The 22902-nt window shown below is 42.8% G+C and overlaps 1 protein-coding gene across 2 annotated transcripts in view; it reads right to left on the bottom strand.

Annotated features, from left to right (window-relative positions):
- Nucleotides 1-2452: 2452 nt before the first annotated feature.
- Nucleotides 2453-22902, bottom strand: part of IFT74 (intraflagellar transport 74) — a 206541-nt gene continuing 186091 nt past the window's right edge. For both annotated transcript variants that reach the window (XM_069765381.1, XM_069765391.1), the window contains exons 15-20: nucleotides 22014-22111; nucleotides 21674-21800; nucleotides 8384-8547; nucleotides 6069-6194; nucleotides 4272-4332; nucleotides 2453-2884 (exon numbers count right to left, since the gene is read on the bottom strand). In XM_069765381.1, coding sequence (XP_069621482.1) covers nucleotides 2769-2884; nucleotides 4272-4332; nucleotides 6069-6194; nucleotides 8384-8547; nucleotides 21674-21800; nucleotides 22014-22111 — 692 coding nt within the window. In that variant the 3' untranslated portion in view covers nucleotides 2453-2768. The remainder of the gene's footprint in view (nucleotides 2885-4271; nucleotides 4333-6068; nucleotides 6195-8383; nucleotides 8548-21673; nucleotides 21801-22013; nucleotides 22112-22902) is intronic.

Raw genomic sequence — 22902 nt, forward strand, 5'->3', positions numbered from 1 at the left:
CATCAGAAGCAATCTGGGGAACAGGGCGAGCTAGGGTGACCATAGCGTTAGGGACAGGGATGGAGCCCCTGGCCCCGGGAAAACCGACAACAGAGTCATGACATGTATAGCTCACATTATATCGTATAAAAAACACAGCTCCATATTACATAAACAACTCTACACTATATACACAGCTCCACTGTAAACTATGTTAATCTGTATGCTATTCTATATACTGCAGGGCTGTGCGTATAGTACTGATAGAATTTCACGACTTCACAAAGGTCTATTTGGTTTAGTGGTTTGTTGCTTGTGTGTGTGGTTATTCATTATGCTTACATAGCGCTATCATATTCCGCAGCACTTTAAATACATCATCATCATTGTCCTCATCGGGGCTCACAATCTAAATTCCCTATTACTATGTCTTTGGAATGTAGGAGGAAACCAGTGTAGCCTGTGGAAACCCACGCACACACGGGGAGAACGTACAAGTTCCTTGAAGATGTAGCTATTGGTGGGATTTGAACCCAGGACCCCACTTAGCCACCGTACTGCATATAAAAACTGGTGGTTAAAAACTTAATTTGCTACAGATAATAAACTAACATATTGAAGTTGCTTTGCACAGAAATTTTACGTGTCTCCACTGATGCTCTTAAAAGATTTAAATAAACATTTGGCTTTTGTTTTCTGATATTTTGCAACTATGTCGAAAACGGTAAATCCTGGAAAGATGAAACCTGGTCTAAAACCTTCTAAGGGGCCTGATTTACGTATGTGGCAAATTTGGAGCACATTGGTGTAGTCGTTTGCAGGTAAATATTCTCTTTTGTATTACTTTACAAATATGTCAAAATGGTAGCATCTAGAAAGCTTAAACCCAGTGTAACCCCTTCCCCTCGGGCCTTGAAGTGCCTGACTTACCTTTGTGCCAAATTTGAGGCAGATTAGTCTAGTTCTTTGGTCGTAAATTAATATTTGCTTTTGTGTTCTGTTTTTTGGTAATATTTTGAGAGAGGTAGGTCCCTGAGCGCACAAACCCAGTATCCGAAGTGCCTGATTTTCCTATGCACCAAATTTGGTGCAACCTGGTCTAGATGAGATTGGACAATTGGCAATTTTCTCGCTGGTCTTGATGAAGGCGTGCTGGACCACACGGTCTTGATTTATTAAGAGGAGCACACCTCTTAATTAATTAGGAGCATCTGTGAAAACTCTAAAAGTCTCCAAATTTTTGCACAACTCTGATTTGCAGCAACATTTTCAAAGCAATTTACGCCAGAATTCGGAGCCATGGTGTGCCATTGTGTATACAGGGGAGTGCATAAGTAGGTATACAACGTCTATTCCATTATGGTATATGGTTTATTGGAAGACAGAGAATACTAAAAAGTTTCAGCAGTTGTTGGAAGAAAATTGCAACACCGTCACCAACTATACTATCAATATACCTACTTATGCACCCCCCTGTATAGTACAGTGTGGAGCTGTGCCTGTGTGTATAGGCCACACTATATACTATATACTCAGTTCCCCAGTACCTTGCCTATGAGTCTTACGGTTAGAGAGGGGCGATTCCAGCTTAGTGGCAGAATTCGTATAGTGTGGTGTCTGTCGTAGACATCACAGGCTGCCGACAGAGAAATGGAGTGTCTCCGAGTATGAAGGATGGATCAGCGTAGTAAGCGCTGTAAAGAAACTCATGCACACCTCTGATTGTCAAAATAACCGCTCCTCCTAATTCACTGCTGGCAACTAGTAATAGCTCGAAGCATGTGCAAAACAAATCATGGACGGTGCTTTTTTTCCACCAAATACTGCGGACAGCAGGAAAAAAGCGTACGGTCCATAAATTGGTGATTGTTTTTGGTGAACGGTCCATAAATTTACGGACGGTTGGTAACCCAGAGCATTATTAGCTGTGAATGCAGCACCGAAAATGATAGAAATCACTAGCAAGAAGCTGCATCACGATCTGTGTGTCTGCGCCTCTCCTTACTTGGCCCCCTTCCCTTTTCACAGACCTATAACCTGATAACTCAGTGAGCTAGCAGTTTGTCTTTCTTTGACCAGTATGGATCATGAGTAGTGATGAGAGAGTATACTCGTTGCTCGGGTGATCTCCGAATATTTGTTAGTGCTTGGAGATTTAGTTTTCGTAGCCTCAGCTGCATGATTTACAGCTGCTGGACAGCCTGAATACATGTGGGAATTCCCTAACAAACAGGCATTCCTCACATGTATTCAGCCTGTCTAGCAGCCGTAAATCATGCAGCTGAGGTGATGAAAACGAAATCCCCAAGCAGTTACAAATACTCGGAGATCACCCGAGCAACGAGTACACTCGCTCATCACTGATCATGAGTGAAGAAAGGAGCAGATTTCTCTGATAAGATATATTCCAAAGTTTCACATTTTTGCTGACACTATTGATTTATACAAAGTTTGTTGAAATGACAGTGGCCAGTTAAATTTACAGGTAGATACTGGAGATTTTATATAATAAAAAGCACACAATACAGTAGGCCATAAACATTAACAGTACACAATACAATAGTACTGCACAATAGTTCGATCTTTCTATAAAAAGTACCATAATCCCACACTGTCAACTGAATCATCAAATAACTTATTTATTTTTTTAGCATACATTGAAAGGACTATGAGCTTATATACACAGTACATTTTTGGTCCTTGGCCTACAATTATACTAAATAATTTTTTACAAAAAGATAATGATTATGCGAATATTGCTGGAGAGCGGGAAGGAAAGACTAAACGGTTCAGTTCCGGGAGTTCTGCAGAGCATCTATGAGAGTTTTGTTATAATCTGCTATCTGTCTGGTTACCGTCTTCATCACTTGCTTATAGTCGCTCTCTTGGCTCTTTGAAGCTATGACTGCATACAGAAGTCAAGGTAATACTTAGAATGCCAAAAGTATGACGTACAACGTAGCTTTATTCTAAGGGACTCCATTATATTACTATTCTTTCCCAAACAGTAGTGTAACCCTAAGGATCATACAATGTATACGCAGACCTAATATTTTATATATTCATGAGATGAAGCTGGCCCAAGACGAGACAACTGTCAGCTAGAGTTGACCAAAAAGATTCGCAGGACCCTGTTCCGATGCCCATTTTGGTAGTCCATCGCCACCAGACCAAAAGCCTCTTCTGATTAGTGTGGAGTGATCCTATGTATGATGTCACGCCAAGCCTACTAATCAGAAGAACTGGCAGGGAAGCCAGCAGGAAGAAGATTGGAGGGCTATGGTCAGGAACGCAGTCAGAGACTACCAAATTCACTGTTGGACTAGGGTCATGCAAACCTTTTTACTTAACTCTGATGGCTGGAAGTTTGACCTGCAGTAAGCTCTCTCTCCTGACTCCTCCATGCAAAGAAGCTCTTGGTCAAGTGTTCATGAGTGTTCAATGGGGAGAGAGGAGAAAACGGCTTCCAAACTCCTCTGGCAGTGGGTTATCGCCACAGAAAACAAAAGGATAGGCTGCTGAAATTCTACTACTGTAGTCTGATCCTTCTTTGTTGGAAGAGAGTCATGAGGTCCCTATATCCATCAGATGGTTGGTGGACTTTTTCTAATGTCTATGGGAGCCTTAAAGGGAATCTGTCACCAAGTTGTTACTATGTTATCTGAGAGCAGCATAATGTAGGGGCAGAGACTCTGATTCCAGGAATGTATCTCTTACTGGGCTGCTTGGTGCAGTTTTGATAAAAAGCCTGTTTTCTCTCCTTTATATCTAGCAGTTCTCGGAATGCCGAGCTCCGTATAATCCCTCCCACACCGCTGATTGGCTGCTTTCTGTGTACAGCAGGTGGACTAAATAGCTCAAGACAAATAGTCCTGTAGTGATAATCACCTGCTGATAAAAACACTGATTTTATTGAAACTATACTAAGCGGATACGTGACACATCACTGGTTTCAGGATCTCTGCCTCTACATCATGCTGCTCTCAGATTACATAACAAAACCTGATAACAGATTCCCTTTAAATAATTTCACTTCCTTATATGATAAGATCTTGCTGGCAATCCCTACATTTTATCACCTATACAGAAAAGATTTAGTAAGCGTTGATCTGAGAAGAGAGAACAAGGAAAAAGCCTAATGATTGAATGTGGCAAGGGACAGCAGGAGAAAAAAAAATAAGGAGCTTATCTATTTTCACTACTGAATGTGTACAGGTTGGAGAATGACTATCACCTACTGTTCAGTTGTCTTTTCTTTCCTCAGGATAACATTTCTAAAACACAAAGGATACATTCTTTCATCACAAAGTTGTTCTGCTCGTGCTGTTGCCATTTTCTTTCCAGGTTTGTGAGCTGTGAATACATATATATAAAAAATATTATTGGGACCAAAGTAAACCAGTATGCGAGTGGTAATTTTCCTGTGTCAGAAAATAATAGCATAACATTCTGTGATTTTACAAGGGTTCTGTGTCACCATTTAGATACTTTAAATATTAACGATTGATAAGCGATCAAAGGTTCCTTGGTGGAGTCAGACCTCCAGGACTCTCAATGATCAGCAGAGGGCCCATGAGTGTTTAAGCAGGCACAGTGGCTCATCCACACGGATCCTACCGGCCCAGCCACACGGATCCTACTGGCCCATCCACACGGATCCTACTGGCCCATCCACACGGATCCTACTGGCCCATCCACACGGATCCTACTGGCCCATCCACACGGATCCTACTGGCCCATCCACACGGATCCTACTGGCCCATCCACACAGATCTTAGTGTCCCATCAGTGTTTATGCAGGCACAATGGTTCGTCCACACGGATCCTACTGGCCCATCCACACAGATCCTACTGGCCCATTAGGGTTTAGGCAGGCACAGTGGTTCATCAACACGGATCCTAGTGGCCCATCCACACGGATCCTACTGGCCCATCCACACGGATCCTAGTGGCCCATCCACGTGGATCCTACTGGCCCATTAGTGTTAATGCTGGCACAGTGGTTCATCCACACAGGTCCTACTGGCCAATACAAACGGATCCTACTGCCCCATCCACATGGATCCCACTCGCCCATCCACACGGATCCTACTGGCCCATCCACACGGATGCTACTGGCCCATCCACATGGATCCCACTCGCCCATCCACACGGATCCTACTGGCCCATCCACACGGATCCTACTGGCCCATCCACATCGATCCCACTCGCCCATCCACACGGATCCTACTGGCCCATCCACATGGATCCCACTCGCCCATCCACACGGATCCTACTGGCCCATCCACACGGATGCTACTGGCCCATCCACATGGATCCCACTCGCCCATCCACACGGATCCTACTGGCCCATCCACACGGATCCTACTGGCCCATCCACATCGATCCCACTCGCCCATCCACACGGATCCTACTGGCCCATCCACATGGATCCCACTCGCCCATCCACACGGATCCTACTGGCCCATCCACACGGATCCTACTGGCCCATCCACATGGATCCCACTCGCCCATCCACACGGATCCTACTGGCCCATCCACATGGATCCCACTCGCCCATCCACACGGATCCTACTGGCCCATCCACACGGATCCTACTGGCCCATCCACACGGATCCTACTGGCCCATCCACACAGATCTTAGTGGCCCATAAGTGTTTATGCAGGCACAGTGGTTCATCCACACAGATCCTACTGGCTCATCCACACAGATCCTACCAGGCCATCAGTGTTTATGCAGGTACAGTGGTTCATCCACACGGATCCTACTGGCCCATTAGAGTTTATGCAGGCACAGAGGTCATCCACATGGATCCTACTGCTTAGAGCTATTAGTTACCACATCCTTTAGTTTGTGAACAGTTTTCGCTAAAAATCTAAGTATAAGTGGGGTTAGGTTTACTTTTTTTTTGTTGGGTGATTTCTGGCATGTTTACATAAACTGATTATCTGTGAACAATAATTGGCTCGTCTATGTGAGCCGTAAAATTATATAACTGAATTTATTACAACAGCCCACAAATGTCTGAAAACATTCCGCCAACAGAGTGAAATAGTACAAGGAAGTGACACATCATGCATTCAGATACCTGAGCGTGAGTCTCATTATCCTGCAGTTGGGATTTCAGTTTATCATTCTCAGAATTAAACTGTGCCATCGTCGTCTTAAAAGTGTCTCTACACTTGGTTAAAATGATTTTATCCTCTTGAAGTTTCTGATGAAATAAACAATTTTGAGATTTAATTCTATTTTTCTACACTGATAAATAAGATGTCAGCATAAAATCTAGCAAATCCATTTGTTTTATTAGTTTACTACTAAACCTGACATCTATTGTAGCTGACGGTTTAGATAATAGGTGCACAATATCACATTAATTTCTTTTAAGGGACTCTGGCAGGTCACTTATGTTTTCCTAAGTGAGGTGACCATATAATAGTGGCAAGAGCTGCTGAGCATATATATGCATATACATACAGCGAGTGAAATAAGTATTGAACTCGTCAACAATTTTCGGTAAATATATTTCTAAAGGTGCTATTGACATGAAATTCTCACCGGATGTCGGTAACAACCCATCCAATCCACAAAAGGCAAAGAAATCAAACCATAGATTATGTCTAATAATGAGAAATGACACAGGGAAAAAATATTGAACACATGAAGAAAGAGAGGTGCAAAAGCCATGGAAAGTATTGAGACCAGATAAAATCTATCAGTAATTAGAAAGCAATCCTGCCACTTAGTGGAAAATATCAACTGGTTCAACTGATGGCCTATAAAAAGGTGTCTCATTACTAGGGTACCACACAAAAAAATCTATTGACTGGTAAAACCATTGAGTTGCTTCAAGACCTTTGCAACCTTATTGTTGCAAAACATACTGATGGCATTGGTTACAGAAGAATTTCTAAACTACTGAAGGTTCCAGTGAGCACTGTTAGGGCCATAATCTGGAAGTGGAAAAAACATAATTTCACCATAAACAGGCTACACTTAGGTGCTACCCCGAAGATTTCAGACAGAGGAGTGAGCAGAATTATCAGAAGAGTTGACCAAGAGCCAAGGACCATCTGTGGCAGGGGTGTCAAACTGCATTCCTCGAGGGCCGCAAACCATGCGTGTTTTCAAGATTTCCTTAGCTTTGCACAAGGTGCTGGAATCATGATGTGTGTAGGTGATTAAATTATCACCTGTGCAGTACAAGGAAATCCTGAAAACATGACCTGTTTGCAGCCTTTGAGGAATGCAGTTTGACACCCCTGATCTGTGGAGAGCTACAAAAAGACATAGAATCAGCAGGTACAATTGTTTCAAAGAAAACTAAGTAATGCACTCAACCACAATGGCCTATGTGCACGCTCACCACGCAAGTCTCGGTTGGTGAACAAAAACCATGTTCACGCACATTTAAAGGGATTTTCCCGTGAACAATAGTTGATTTTATTAATAGATCTTGGTATAATATTTAGCTCCACATTTTGTGGTGCTTAAATAAAATGTCCCTGTGCTGATCATAGCACATCTCCTAGGCAGGGGGGAAAGCAAAAGAGTATACAGACATTACAGATGGGGATCACAGCTGGTTCTGTGAGGTAAAACATTTCCCTGCCTGTTTTTAAACAGGCTGCGTTAATGCTATAGCATACACGCCATCACGTTATGCTATACCGCTAGCGCAGATGATTCAACTGTGCTGGCGGTGACAGAGCCTCAGACTCTGCAGCCTGCGTCCGAGGCTCCGTCACTGAATGACAGCACATCACTAGCGCATGACGATTATGGCATGCGTTGGCGATGCGCCCGATAATAGGGGTTAATGGCAGCATTAACGGACTGCATTACACTGCGTTATGCGTCTAACGGACTGCCATAACGCAATGTGAACCCCGCCTCAATCACACTTTAGGTACGTATGCGACAGTGGAGAACCAAGTAAAAGTCAAAAGGAATGTGAGCAAGAGAAGACAGTGAGAACAAGAAGAAGACAGAGAGAAGAAGAAAAAAAGCAGGATTGTGAAAGAAGCAATGAGATAGAAACGGAGACTGAACCGTGATAGAAACAGAGATCAGGACAAGGACTGAGACAATGGGAGAGATCATGGTGAGGATCGCTGCCGATAGAGGTACACCTAGGATTATTAGACTTGAAGTATGGCGCCCAATTGTAGGATGCATCACTAGCAGCAAGTCAACAGACTTCTGGTAGTTCAGCTCTATATTAAGCAGTTAAATTATTAAAATACTATTGATTAATAATAAAATATGTTACTAATATTAATACATTCATCCTACGGAAACTGCACAAGTCCCCCTATCATACAGTGCAGTCAGGACGCAATCTCCGAGTGTTTTTATCCCCACTTATAGCCTAGAGCACAGCAAACACAATTAACCAAGGACCTTTTTCTTTTCTTCTGCGGAGGCTCGGAGGCCATCCAAGTCGCTGTATGTATTTAATCCTTCAGACATTTGCTGGATGTTCTCCTTCAGGAACGTCATCTCACTGGTAATCTTGGATTCCAACTGCTCCACTTTCTGCAGATCCTGCTGCAGACGCTGGCTCTCTGAGGGAAAGTGCGCACAATTTAATATTAAAACATTTATGTCTCTTTGATCAATTAGACTTTAGGTACGGGTACGATAACAGGTAAAAGTCCTCTACTATAAAGAGATTTTTATATATGTGTTGTGCATACACTAGGGTGTTTTTAGTGTGCATTGTATCTTGAGCATTCGTGATTTAATTAAGCAAATATTATGAAAAACAATCAGATTTCTGCCTTCTAAGTAAAATCTTGCCAATCAATACTTGATAGAATCCTTTTTCTCTGCTGTAGATACTGGGCTGTGTATAACCCCGCCCACACCCCTGATTGGCAGACTCCTGTGTACACTGTCAGCAAGCTGCCAATCAGTAGTGGGGGCGGGGTTACACAGATCAGCTGGACTTCTTGGAACCTGACCTAGTCCTGCAGTGATAATCTCCTGCTGATAAAACAATACTGATTGTATTGAAACTACAGCAGACAGTCTAATAAGTCCTTGGAATGAGGAGGATCTCAGCCCCTACATTATGCAGCTATCAGCTTAAATATCAAAAACCTGAAAGATTCCCTTTAATAAATTGAATATCTGAGCTGTTACTGCCTTTCTATGGAATAAACCCAAACAGGTGTGCATTTGCAAAAATGGAAATAGATTAGGGACTACATTCTGAACAATCTGGCAATATATGGGGTGAAGTACAAAAAAATATACAAGACATCCATGTACCTTAATGTGCATATTTCCAGGCCGTGACTGATGTGTATGAAATTAATGCCACGTTTACAGAAATTATTTCTTAATGCCATACACTTTCATGCATAAAAAAATGAAATCAGATAGACAACTATGGACAGTGCTTTCAAAAATGACAACTTAAAGAGGTAGTCCACTACTGGGATATCTTGAAATTCTAGATCAAAATGTTTGGCATCCTTAAAATAATAAACTTATACTCACCTCCCATGCTGGCGTCGTTCCAGTGGTGTCAGCACTCGCAGTCCCGGGGCTCTCGTGCAGTTGTGGTGACATGTGACACCGGCGCCCAATCAGAGCTGGTGTCACCGTCTCCACCTTTGAATAAATTGAACATAAACAGGAATTCCGGGCTGCAGCTCATCTCACACTTCCTCTTCCTGCACAATTCGTCAGGAGGCACAGACAGTGACACTGGCGCTGACGTCACAACAATCGCACACTAGCCCCGGGACCGCGAGTGCCGACACCGTGGGAAAGGTGCCGGAACGGGAGTCGAGTATAAGCTTTATTATTTTATGGGCGCCAAGCCAATTTATTTTATGGCTGTAAATATGCCATAAATATGCCAATATGGCTGTACTTTTTGTTGTCACTTATGCAAAAATGGCCACATAAGGTCAACATGGTGGCTCAGTGGTAAGCACTACAGTGCTGGGGTCCTGGGTTCAAATCCCACCAAGGACAACATCTGCAAGGAGCTTGTATGTTCTATTTCAAGTGTTTATTTCTGTTAATGTTGATGATTATGGCTTATAGCCAATGAAAACCCAAAAGTCATTATCTCAGTAAATTACTTTACTTTATAACACCAGCTTGAAAAATCATTTTAAATTTCAAAATGTTGGCCTACTTAAATGTATGTTCAGTAAATGCATTCAATACTTGGTCAGGGCTCCTTTTGCATCAATTACTGCATCAATGTGGCGTGGCATGGAGGCGATCAGCCTGTGGCACTGCTGAGGTGTTATGGAAACCCAGGTTGCTTTGCTAGCAGCCTTCATCTCGTCAGCATTGTTGGGTCTGGGGTCTCTCATCTTCCTCTAGATTCTCTATGGGGTTAAGGTCAGGCGAGTTTGTTGGCCAATCAGGCACAGTGATACTGTTGTTTTCAAACCAGGTATTGGTACTTTTGGCAGTGTGGATAGGTGCCAAGTCCTGCTGGAGAATTACATTTCCATCTCCAAAAAGCTTGTTGGCAGAGGGAAGCATGAAGTGCTCTAAAATTTCCTGGTAGATAGCTACGCTGACTTTGGTCTTGATAAAACACAATGGACCTACACCAGCCGAAGGCATGGCTCCTCAAACCATCACTGATTATGGAAACTTCACACTAGACCTCAACCACTTGGATTGTATGCCTCTCCACTCTTCCTCCAGACTCTGGGACCTTGATTTCCAAATGCAATACAAAATTTACTTTCATCTAAAAACAACACCTTGGACCACTGAGCAACAGTACAGTTATTTTTCTTCTTGACCCAGGTAAGACGCCTCTGGCATTGTCTATTGGTTATGAGTGGCTTGACACAAGGAATGTGACACTTGTAGCCCATGTCCTGGATATGTCTGTGTGTGGTGGCTCTTGAAGCAATGACTCCAGCAGCAGTCCGCTCCTTGTGAATCTCCCCCAAATTTTTGAATGGCCTTTTCATAACAATCCTTTCAAGGCTGCGGTTATCCCGGTTGCTTGTGCACCATTTTCTACCATACATTTTCCTTCCACTCAACTTTCCATTAATATGCTTGGCTAAAGCACTGTGTGAACAGCCAGCTTCTTTAGCAATGACCTTTTGTGGCTTACCCTCCTTGTGGAGTGTGTCAATGCCTGCCTTCTGGATATCGGTCAAGACAACAGTCTTCCCATGATTGTGGTGGCTACTGAAACAGACTAAGAGACCTTTTTAAATGCTTAGGAAGCTTTTGCAGGTGTTTTCTGTTAATTATTCTAATTTACTGAGAGAATGACTTTTGGGTTTTCATTGGCTGTAAGCCATAATCATCAACATTAACAGAAATAAACACTTGAAATAGATCACTCTGTTTGTAAGGACTCTATATAATATAGGAGTTTTACTTTTTGCATTGAAGAAAGGAAATAAATTAACTTTTTGATGATATTCTAACTTTGTGAGAAACACGTGTATATATACGGATTTTTTTTGATTATGAGACTGACTTTTTTCCCCCCAAATTTTGGGGGAAAATGGGGGTGCATCTTATAATTCGAATATACCTTACCAGGAGCGGTGAAGCAGGATCCCAGGGTCGCTTCTGGAGGAGGCAAGAGTGGCGCGTTGCTGCAGGCTGGGATGAGGGGGTGTTTGGAGGTGTGACACTGTGGGTGTTCGGTGGTGCGGGGGCCCCGCTGATATTTTGTGAAAGCCCGGGACCCCGCACTTCCATAGTTTACATTGCGGTGGACTCTGGGAAAATGGCTTCCGGGAGCAGCACATGCACAGATATCAGCACCAAGATCTCAGGAGATGAGTTCTCAGTGCCAAGATTTCCATCTGTGCATGCGCCGTCCCCGACAGCCATTTTCCCGGAGTCCACCGCAAAGTAAACCATGGAAGTACGGGAGTACTGGTCTGTCACAAAATGTTGGCGGAGCCCCCTCACCACTGAACATCCGCAGCGTCGCACATCCGAACACCCCTTTCTCCTAGTCTAAGGTCCACAGCATCGCCTCACTCCTGCCTCCGCCAGCAGCGACCCTGGGACCCAGCTTCACCGCAGCCACCACCCCAAGTAAGCAATAAGACGCATGGATTGTAAGAAGTACCAACGTTTTATTAAAAAAAAGGTGTTTTTCCTATTTTTCTCCTCACAATTTGGGGTGCGTCTTATAATCCGATGTCTCTTATAAAAGCAAAATATGGTATATACACACACACACAAACACACTCATGCAGTATGTGTGTGCATAAGTAAAACACAATTCCTAAACTATGGCTATCTCTAACGTTAAGTTTTACCTTTGGGTGTTGTCACAAAAATAAGAAAAACAACGAAAGAAAAACAAAAACAACACTTTAAAAGCAGACACAGACACAATACACGTGAAAAGAATGTGGAAAACATCTTCGGACATCAGACTTTACTCCGCTCTGTCAAGAGAGGACTGCTTTTTTGCTTTTATTATTATGGACAATAATGTCATGCTTCTCCCGGACAAGATTTACAAATCAGAATATGTACATTAGCATTTATCTTAATGTAACAAGGTTAGTAAAGACGTTGCTGCTAAAGAACCAAAAACAAATAACTGTAGTCAGGAAGAGGATACAGGCCGGTTCCTTTAGATATGCTGAGAAGTGGCAGAAGGTATGTACAAAGCAATGCAGTGTGAGACCAAGATTCTTGACCCCAGAAAAAACATCTGAGGAACAATAGCATTAGTGAAATTGTTTACTCTGGACAGCTTCCTTTTTCTTTCTCCGGGGCTGCTGATGACTTTTTTTTTTCTTTCTCCGGCGAGCCATTAAAAGATGCTTAGATCACATTTCATCTTGGACACACTGTTTGAATCCAAATATATTTGCTAGGCAGCAAACACACTCCACTTCCATGAATGCCGCGCCACCACCAATTTATGTAAACCGTCCAAGTTTAAGGCAAGATTAACCATATGTCAATCTACTTATAATAACCTTGCGCTGGAAAAAAAATGCTTCAAGAGGAGCGCAATAAACCGGGGCTTTGCTATTAGAGCCCTTCTTGACCTTTCACAAAAGGAAATGGTCAAGCTGGTGGAGAACCCAACATATTCCAGTATGTCCTACAGCCATCAGCATTCTAAACTTTACGACAAGGCATTGGCATAGCATAGGGTGGGGGGGACAATAAGCTCCTCACTTCTTGATCTTCTGCATTAGTTCTGAAACTCTACTAGAAGCAAGATAGCCAAAGATCTGTTTACCTCGACCAACTGGCGGCACTAAACGGAAACTGATCTGCGAACGTATATTAACCTGTCGACACCATCAGACCGCGGTAAAAGATGTTCAATGAACGATGTGTAGTAGATCCCTAAGTGCAAACAAGCAGCCACTGTTCTCACAACTCGAGTCTTGGCCCAACAGGACAATGCTCCATTAAGATATTTTGTGCTTCACAAGATCATTTCATTTTGCTTGTTCATCGAGTGATCGGCAGCTGTTTTAGACTGAACTACCTCTTGTTTGCTATAATGTTTCAGCGTAAATGCAGCAGTTACAACAGTGGAAATTCACGTTTTACAGTTCCAGTCATAATTATTTAACCCCCAGTGCAAATTAGGTTTATTAGTAAAATGTACACGCTTTTTGCTGTTTGCAATACACTAATAAAACGAAAATTATTTGAATAACTCAACACAACTAATATATCAAGAGGTTTCTAGAAATTCAACACAAAATGCCACTTTTAATGACTACTGTGGTCTCCAAATTATTCAACCCTTTCATGACAAGCATCTTTAGAACTGTTATGACCTGCTGTGAACATGATGTATAGTCAGACACCAATTTCTGGCAGTGTTACTGAGGAATCTTGGCCCATTCCTCATGGACAATGGCCTCCAGTTTACTAATATTCTTGGGTTGTCAACAGAGTGGTCTAAAAAGCTAAGAGACGAGATCATAGTCTTGTACAGTACAAACAAGGAAAAGGATACAAAAAGAGATAGAGTCAGGAGGATAGTTAAAGGAGCATTGGCTAGACTTCCTGGACTGACAGAAAGAGGAGGCCATCAGATTCCTGAGGAAGCAGGTGGTCAAAAAGCCCTTGAGTAAATGAAGGCCTGAGGAAAACTTATGGGTAGAAGGCACCGAAGTTTCAGATTTCACAGTAAGACACACTCAAAATGCTGATGGTCCGCTTGCCCGAAGTCCAGGATGTACAACTATGCTCAAAACCATGCAAATAAACCACATAAGTTCTTAGATTCTGTTCTGTGAAGTGATTAATCAAAACTGGAACTTTTAGGACATGTGTCTGGAGGAAGTATGCGGGAAAGAACACCCTGCTTATAGTGAAGAATGGTGGTGCTTCGGTGACACTCTCAGGCAGATTTGCTTACTCTAATACAGGACACCAGTAGCTTTTCGAGAGATGTACGGATTCAATCAAATATGATATTCTAAGAAAACGTCATACCTTATATGATGAAGCTAAAGTATGGGCATCATTGGACCTTCCAAGAGGACAATGTGCCAAAGCATACCCATTTTGGATTGGCGGTCAGTCAGCTGACAAAAATTTCATACAAAATCTTTGGTGAAATTTGAAGAATATGGTTGTAGGATGCAATCCCAAGAATATATATAACTTGAGGCCGTTGCCCATGAGAAATGGACTGAGATTCCTCAGAAAGATTGTCAGAAACAGCTCTCTAGATATGCCTCACATGTGCACCAGGTCATAACAAGTATGCTCTACTAATTAGTAAAGACACTTGTCATGAAGGAGCTGAGACTGTAGTAGTTTAAGTGTCATTTTGTGCTGAAATTGTGGAAACCACTTGTTATGTTAGTTGTGCTGAGTTGTTTACATGTTTTTGTTGTATTAGTTTTTTGGAAATAGTAGAAAGTGGTTATATAAGTTTCACTGCAACAGCAGATGACAACAAGATATGAGAAAGATAGCTCATTCCTGGGTATAAAGCATATACTGTATTTTCTGGCGTATAAGACTACGTTTTAACCCCTGAAAATCTTCTCAAAAGTTGGGTGTCGTCTTATACGCCAGGTGTCGTCTTATAGGGCAGATGCGGAGTAATCAGCGGTCGCCGCATTTTGTGGGGGGAGCGGTCTCAATGACGAGGTGAGGGGGCGCGTCACCGGGAAGGTGTAAGTGAAGCAGAGGCAGAGAAGGAGATAATAGGATACAAGGGTGAGCCAGATGAGTGAAAGAGGAGTGTTTTTCTAGGCACAGCATCACTCTCTCTCTTTTTTGCATACCCCTGGCATCCCAGACGCTGACAGTTTGCTTCACTTACACCTTCCTGGTGAGGCGCTCCATCACCTCGTCATCGGGACCACTCCCCCCCACTATATACGTCGACCGCAGATTGCTTCGCACCCACCCTATAAGACGACACCCGGCATATAAGACAACCCCCGACTTTTGAGAAGATTTTATATTTTAACTGGAAAAGTTGGGGGTCGTCTTATACGCCCAGTCGTCTTATACGCCGGAAAATACGGTACTTTGATTAAAGTATCATATGTGATCATATTTCATTATAGAAACTGCAGACATTATTAAAATACATGTCTTAGACCCAGAGGCGGGCAAAGCTTCTGAGTGGACCCCTAACCAGGTAACCTTGATTACAGCTGGGTGACGCGCCCTAATAGTGGAGGAGAACCTCAGCAGATGACAGCAATGTTACTGAAGATGATACCCCAATACTGAGGCGCTGCTGCCGTATATGTCCCTATTACTGCCCCTGCTGTGTGGTTCTGTGTGCCCTCTAAATTCTAGAGCATCCCTCTATAATATAGCAATGCCAGGAGCTAGTGCCCTAGAAAACAGTGCCCATATTTTGCCCCCTAGAAAGTAATATTGCCCTGTGTGCCCCTTTGATAGTCACAGTAACCTGAGTTCCCCTATAACAATAAGTGCCCACTTTACATTTAATAATGTCCCCTGTACAGCTCCCTTATACACAGCATGATGCTCTTATACACAGTATAATGCCCCCTTAGTAGCCTCCAAACTGTTTGATGGCTCCAACACTGTAATCCCCACACTGTAATATGCCCCTCTAGATAGCCTCCATATAGTATAATGCACCAGATAGTCCCCAATATAGTATAATGCACCAGATAGTCCTCAATATAGTATAATGCACTCCCCATAGGCCTACTCTATATTGCATAATGCACCCCCATAGGCAGACTCTATAGCACAAGGCAGCACCCATAGGCAGACCCTGTAGTAAAAGGTGGGACCACGCAGGCAGACCCTGTAGTATAAAGCAGCACCCCTATAGGCAGACCCTGTAGTATAAGGTAGCACCCCTATAGGCAGACCGTGTACTGTAAGACAGCCCCCCCTAGGCAGACCCTGTAGTATAAGGCAGACCCCCATAGGCAGACCCTGTAGTATAAAGAAGACCCCCCATAGGCAGACACTGTAGTATAAGGCAGACCCCCCATAGGCAGTCCCTGTAGCATTAGGCAGACCCCCCCATAGGCAGACCCTATAGTATTAGGCAGACCCCCCGTAGGCAGACCCTGTAGTATTAGGTAGACCCCCCATAGGCAGACCCTGTAGTATTAGGCAGAGCCTGTAGTATAAGACAGTACTCCCCCCATAGGCAGATTCTGTAGTATAAGGCAGCACCCCTTAAAAAAATAAATACTTACCTCTCTTCTTCCTGGTTCCTGCGCTGCTCTGAGCTCCTGCTCGTCTCCTGACAGCGGGTGTCGGGAAGTGACTCATCGCGCCTGCTGTCAGCGTCGCCGACGTCAGACGCCGACCGGGGGATGATGGGGGAAGGAGAGCAGCGCAGCGCTCCTTCCCTCATCATTGCGGTCAGCTGTATTGGCTAAATGCCGATCAATTCTCCCTGCTCTGCGCAGAATGTAATTATGCGCGCCGATACAGTTACAGTAGTGTAAGCTACTGCTTAGACCTGATGAAGCTGGGGTATTTAATTTGAAAAACCACATCAGAATGTTTTTATAATCCTCAAATTAAAATGAGCAGTGTATCAGCGCAGCTAGAACAGGACTCGCATGATGCTCATTTTCACTCATTCACTTTTGGGGATAATTTTTCTTACTTAAAGGGGTTGTCCACTACTAGGACAACCCCTTCTTGTACTAAATGTTTGGTATCAATAAATTAAAAAAAGCCTATACTCACCTCCCGTGCTAGCGACCTTTCAACGGTGTCAGCACTCGCGGTCCTGGAGCTCTGGCCTGTCCGGGCTGCAGCTAATCTCTGTGTTCCTGTTCATGTTCACGATGTCCATTTGGCCATGACTGATTTTGTTTCCTTAAGAAGGTCGGTCAGGGGTGCGGCCACCATGGCAAAGTTTTGAATGAACCTCTGAAGCACCCCATAATTCCCATAATGACCATATATGGCTTTTTTGAGAGAGGTTTTGTGCGGTTTTGAATTGCATCCATTTTATTGATCTAGGTTTCATTTCCCCTCTACCTACTATATATCTAAGGTTTTTGGCTTCCGTCTGGCCCCATGGCCATATTTTTTAAGATTGATAAAGAACCTTCCTTCCTGAGAGCATAATTCATCATCTAGGCCTTTCCCAGATAATTTTCCCAATCTGGGCTGAAGATTACAATATTGTCCAGGTATGCCGCAGTGTAATTCTTATGTGGTGCGAGGGTCCAGTCCATGGCACTCTGGAATGGGACTGTAGCTCCCTGCTGCTGTTTCAGATCTGTTGCCGGTGCTGCTGCTGGAGCTGTTGCACGAGCAGCTTACTTGTCTCCTGTTGTGCCAGTCGTTGCTACTGTAGCTGTTGCTAGGCTTGCACGAGGTGTTTAATTAGCTTCTCCATGCTGTCTGACACTGCTCACTGACCTATAGCCACATTCACCCAGGACATGCAGCACTTCTGTAATAGTTATACTTGTTCCCTGGGAACGCTGCCCGCATTCTCCACCAAATATAACTATGCTACTCACTTGGGAGCGATAGGAGGTATCACAGGAACCGTTTCTATTTAAAAGTCTGGCTGGTTTATTTCATGAAGTCCTCATAAACCACATCACAGGAAACTCTAATACAGCCCTTGTCCGGCAAAAAGTAAAACATAAATCAAAAAGTCCATACAATAGTGCTGGTTAGCCCACCTGGCTTAGTGTCTAGTTTCTTAGTCCTTTAGCATCCAGGAGATCTGCACACCTCCATACACATAGATATGTGTGAGACAAACAGGTCTCTTTTTACAAAGTGAACCACACCCATGGGTGGAGATATGGTGAGCAGAAGTCTCTCCCAACCCTTCAGGTGCTCATAATCAATCTGTCATGGCCAAATAATCTATTTTAGTCCTATCTGTACAAAATCATTACTTCAGGTTTATCTGCCATCCACTAGGTGTCCGACAACCACCTTACACCACACATATATGGCATACTCTCTACTGGCATTCTTAAGATCTGCAGGGACACACTGGTAGAATCTTCTTATATATAATTGCCTAGAATACTACTTCCTGCAATTTGTGCCAACTTCCTGTCCGGAGCTAATGTCCAGAGATAAGTGACGTCAACAGTGTCCAGTGTCTGATTGGTTGCCGCCTGCTGCGAGCGACCAATCAGAAACGTGCCGTACTGTGACACACTCCGCCCGCCATTTTGGTGTGATTTTTGAATTTTTACCTCACAGCAAGTTTCTACTGCGTGGAGGCGGGCCCAGTGACGTTGCTCTTCAAGCTCCTGCCGAATTTCGTCAAAAAAATGATAATACCATTTACCAAAACTATATATATTTAGTTGTGAAGTGGTTCAGTGACATTTTCACACCAATTTTGAACTTTTGTTTGGTGTTTTCTCCATATACTGCCTATTATTCACTGACTGTTATACTGAGAGACTGCTGTTTATTAACCTCTTCTTTGCCACATTGGGTATATTGCTCTATTATTTGCCACATAAGGACATTGTCCATTATTGCCCAGCAATTTCTCTGCAATATAAACTGCCTATTTATTAATATCTGCATTCCTGCAAAGAACTATTGCCTATTATTAACTGGGTATTTTCCTACTACCTGACATTGTTCTTAAGCAAAGAACCGTTGTTGTGGCATTTGCCACAACACGCAAAGTTGTCGTCTGATGTCTTTCATCCCTCCCCTCATAAGCATGTTCATGGATCCTGTGTAACTGTACCTTAAATAACAAGAATTGTCAAGAGCTGGTGAGTGCAGCCATTTTTTGTTCTTTCTTACTATTATTTATTAATCGTATTATTTTTACATTTGAATAAATAAAGTACAATGGGGCAAAAAAGTATTTAGTCAGTCAGCAATAGTGCAAGTTCCACCACTTAAAAAGATGAGAGGCGTCTGTAATTTACATCATAGGTAGATCTCAACTATGGGAGACAAACTGAGAAAAAAAAATCCAGAAAATCACATTGTCTGTTTTTTTATCTTTTTTTTTGCATATTATGGTGGAAAATAAGTATTTGGTCAGAAACAAACAATCAAGATTTCTGGCTCTCACAGACCTGTAACTTCTTCTTTAAGAGTCTCCCCTTTCCTCCACTCATTACCTGTAGTAATGGCACCTGTTTAAACTTGTTATCAGTATAAAAAGACACCTGTGCACACCCTCAAACAGTCTGACTCCAAACTCCACTATGGTGAAGACCAAAGAGCTGTCAAAGGACACCAGAAACAAAATTGTAGCCCTGCACCAGGCTGGGAAGACTGAATCTGCAATAGCCAACCAGCTTGGAGTGAAGAAATCAACAGTGGGAGCAATAATTAGAAAATGGAAGACATACAAGACCACTGATAATCTCCCTCGATCTGGGGCTCCACGCAAAATCCCACCCCGTGGGGTCAGAATGATCACAAGAACGGTGAGCAAAAATCCCAGAACCACGCGGGGGGACCTAGTGAATGAACTGCAGAGAGCTGGGACCAATGTAACAAGGCCTACCATAAGTAACACACTACGCCACCATGGATTCAGATCCTGCAGTGCCAGACGTGTCCCACTGCTTAAGCCAGTACATGTCCGGGCCCGTCTGAAGTTTGCTAAAGAGCATTTGGATGATCCAGAGGAGTTTTTGGGAGAATGTCCTATGGTCTGATGAAACCAAACTGGAACTGTTTGGTAGAAACACAACTTGTCGTGTTTGGAGGAAAAAGAATACTGAGTTGCATCCATCAAACACCATACCTACTGTAAAGCATGGTGGTGGAAACATCATGCTTTGGGGCTGTTTCTCTGCAAGGGGGACAGGACGACTGATCCGGGTACATGAAAGAATGAATGGGGCCATGTATCGTGAGATTTTGAGTGCAAACCTCCTTCCATCAGCAAGGGCATTGAAGATGAAACGCGGCTGGGTCTTTCAACATGACAATGATCCAAAGCACACTGCCAACGCAACGAAGGAGTGGCTTCGTAAGAAGCATTTCAAGGTCCTGGAGTGGCCTAGCCAGTCTCCAGATCTCAACCCTATAGAAAACCTTTGGAGGGAGTTGAAAGTCCGTGTTGCCAAGTGAAAAGCCAAAAACATCACTGCTCTAGAGGAGATCTGCATGGAGGAATGGGCCAACATACCAACAACAGTGTGTGGCAACCTTGTGAAGACTTACAGAAAACGTTTGACCTCTGTCATTGCCAACAAAGGATATATTACAAAGTATTGAGATGAAATTTTGTTTCTGGCCAAATACTTATTTTCCACCATAATATGCAAATAAATTGTTAAAAAAACAGACAATGTGATTTTCTGGATTTTTTTTCTCAGTTTGTCTCCCATAGTTGAGGTCTACCTATGATGTAAATTACAGACACCTCTCATCTTTTTAAGTGGTGGAACTTGCACTATTGCTGACTGACTAAATCCTTTTTTGCCCCACTGTATATATGGATTCTAGACTCCCGATTCTTTAGAATCGGGCTGCCGTCTAGTACGGTAATTAATAAGTGTCTTACAGCGTTTAACAAGGGTGATAGCAGTGATAGCAAGCGCTTTGTTCTCAGCAGTCATTTGATTGCTAAGTTATGGGAGGAAGCAGGGGTTGCTGCACCCTTAGAGACACCTCCAGATCTGCTATGCAGGTAGCAGGCAGTGTTTCCACTGTAACTGGAGCCAATATACCAGCCTCAGTTACAGGGAAAATTAGGTAGTAAACAAAAAGCATTTATTATTGCAAGGTCCAGCAAGGTTTTTTATGACCTTTTAAGATATATTAATTTATACTTATAGTGCACAATATGTGAAGCAAATTAAAAATAGATGAAAAAAATGCAGGTAAAAAAATAAATAATAAAAGAAAGCCACTGTCAATCCAAAAGGCTGTTAATAGCCATTTTAGTGGTACTTTGTGGGTATAAAAAAATATATACAAAATGTAAAAAACAGACAAGCATTTCATTTATACAATATACTCATAAATGATCTCTTATTCTGAAAATTCACCTGAAAGTGTAGTTACATTTTAGAGTAAGCCGAATGAAACGTGAATTTATATTGCCTGTTCTCTTCTCGAAAATATAGTAATGGCATAAAATACAATTCCATGTGTTTTGGTGTACTTTAAAAAAGTAGTGATAAATATTAGAAAAATTAAAGCGACCAGGATACACTTTTAATTACTTGTCTTGCTGTATCACCATCCTACAAGAAACAGTTTCCCTTCATATCTTTGTGTAAAATCCATGGCTTGATGAAAGCTCCTTACCAGATGTCAAATTCTTTGCAGTGCTCTGCGATTTGTGCATCTCCGTTTCCTTAAACGTAAGGTCCTCTTGCATAATTTTCAGATCTTGAGATGTAACCAAAGAGATTTGTTTCATTCGATTTATATTCTGTATCAAATGAGAATTGTGCCAATATGAATGCATTTTTGGCAAGAAACATAGAGGAAATCATGAAAACAAAATCCCACTTGTCATGCAAAATGTGTCATGTACTTACTATATCAAGAAATGTCTGCTTTGTGGTGCCAGAGTACCGGCTAGAGTGGACAGCCCTACACAGCAAAGGATATCCTTCTGTCCGGGCAACTGACGGGGACTCACCCTGCTTGAGTGTTCCAGGAGTGTGATAATATTCGCTTCTATCTCGGACTTCCTCTCCGTCTCTTGATTCTTATTTTCTTCAAAACTGGAGAAAAACCCTGAAAGCATAACCTCAAAGTTGTGATAAGAGAACCCGTATGTGTAGTGGTCATCACAGGCACAGATACGGGCCTAACAACATAATTTCACGTATTAATAAGTTATATTACTGAATCCCAGTGGATTAGATTATGATCTAGAGAAGAAATTGCCAAACCTTTTCTCATGAGGCTTCAACAGATAACCTAGAGCCTCACCAGACTGACCCACCTGATGTCTGCACCCTAGCCAACTCTAGTGGACGTCCATAATAAAATTCAAAACATCTCTTCATTTTTTCTTTCCTAACCCAAATATAATATTATAATAAGTGCAATATAAGTGAACTGCTTTGGCATCGCTAGTGTCAAAGATCAAGGGCTCCAGACCCAAACTTCTAGCCCACAGAACCAGTGACAGCCACATGGAACTGTCAGCATCAACATGACACCAATACAGTTCAATTCTGTGATAAGGATCCTGCCCTAACTCTCTGTAAGTCTGAAGATTATAAGAGGTCAGTGTTCTGCCACAATGATGTTATTACATTATGCCACCTGTGACGGCTCGCTGTTTATACCACTCAGGAGAGCAGACAGAAGCTGTGGTGGTCTTGTAATTAGTGGTAGGTGACTATAAAACTCATGGTTTTAATACTATTTGGCTGTGGAAGCACCATACTGTGTCTAGCAAGCTGTGGGGACATTATATAGCGAAACGGTGCTGTTGGGGATAGTACTGTGTGTAGGGGCATCATACTGTATAAGAACCTTGGCAATATCATACTGGGTGGAGGGCTATGCATCTATTA

This window comes from Ranitomeya imitator, chromosome 1 (genome assembly GCF_032444005.1).
Source record: "Ranitomeya imitator isolate aRanImi1 chromosome 1, aRanImi1.pri, whole genome shotgun sequence".
Taxonomy (NCBI): Eukaryota; Metazoa; Chordata; class Amphibia; order Anura; family Dendrobatidae; genus Ranitomeya; species Ranitomeya imitator.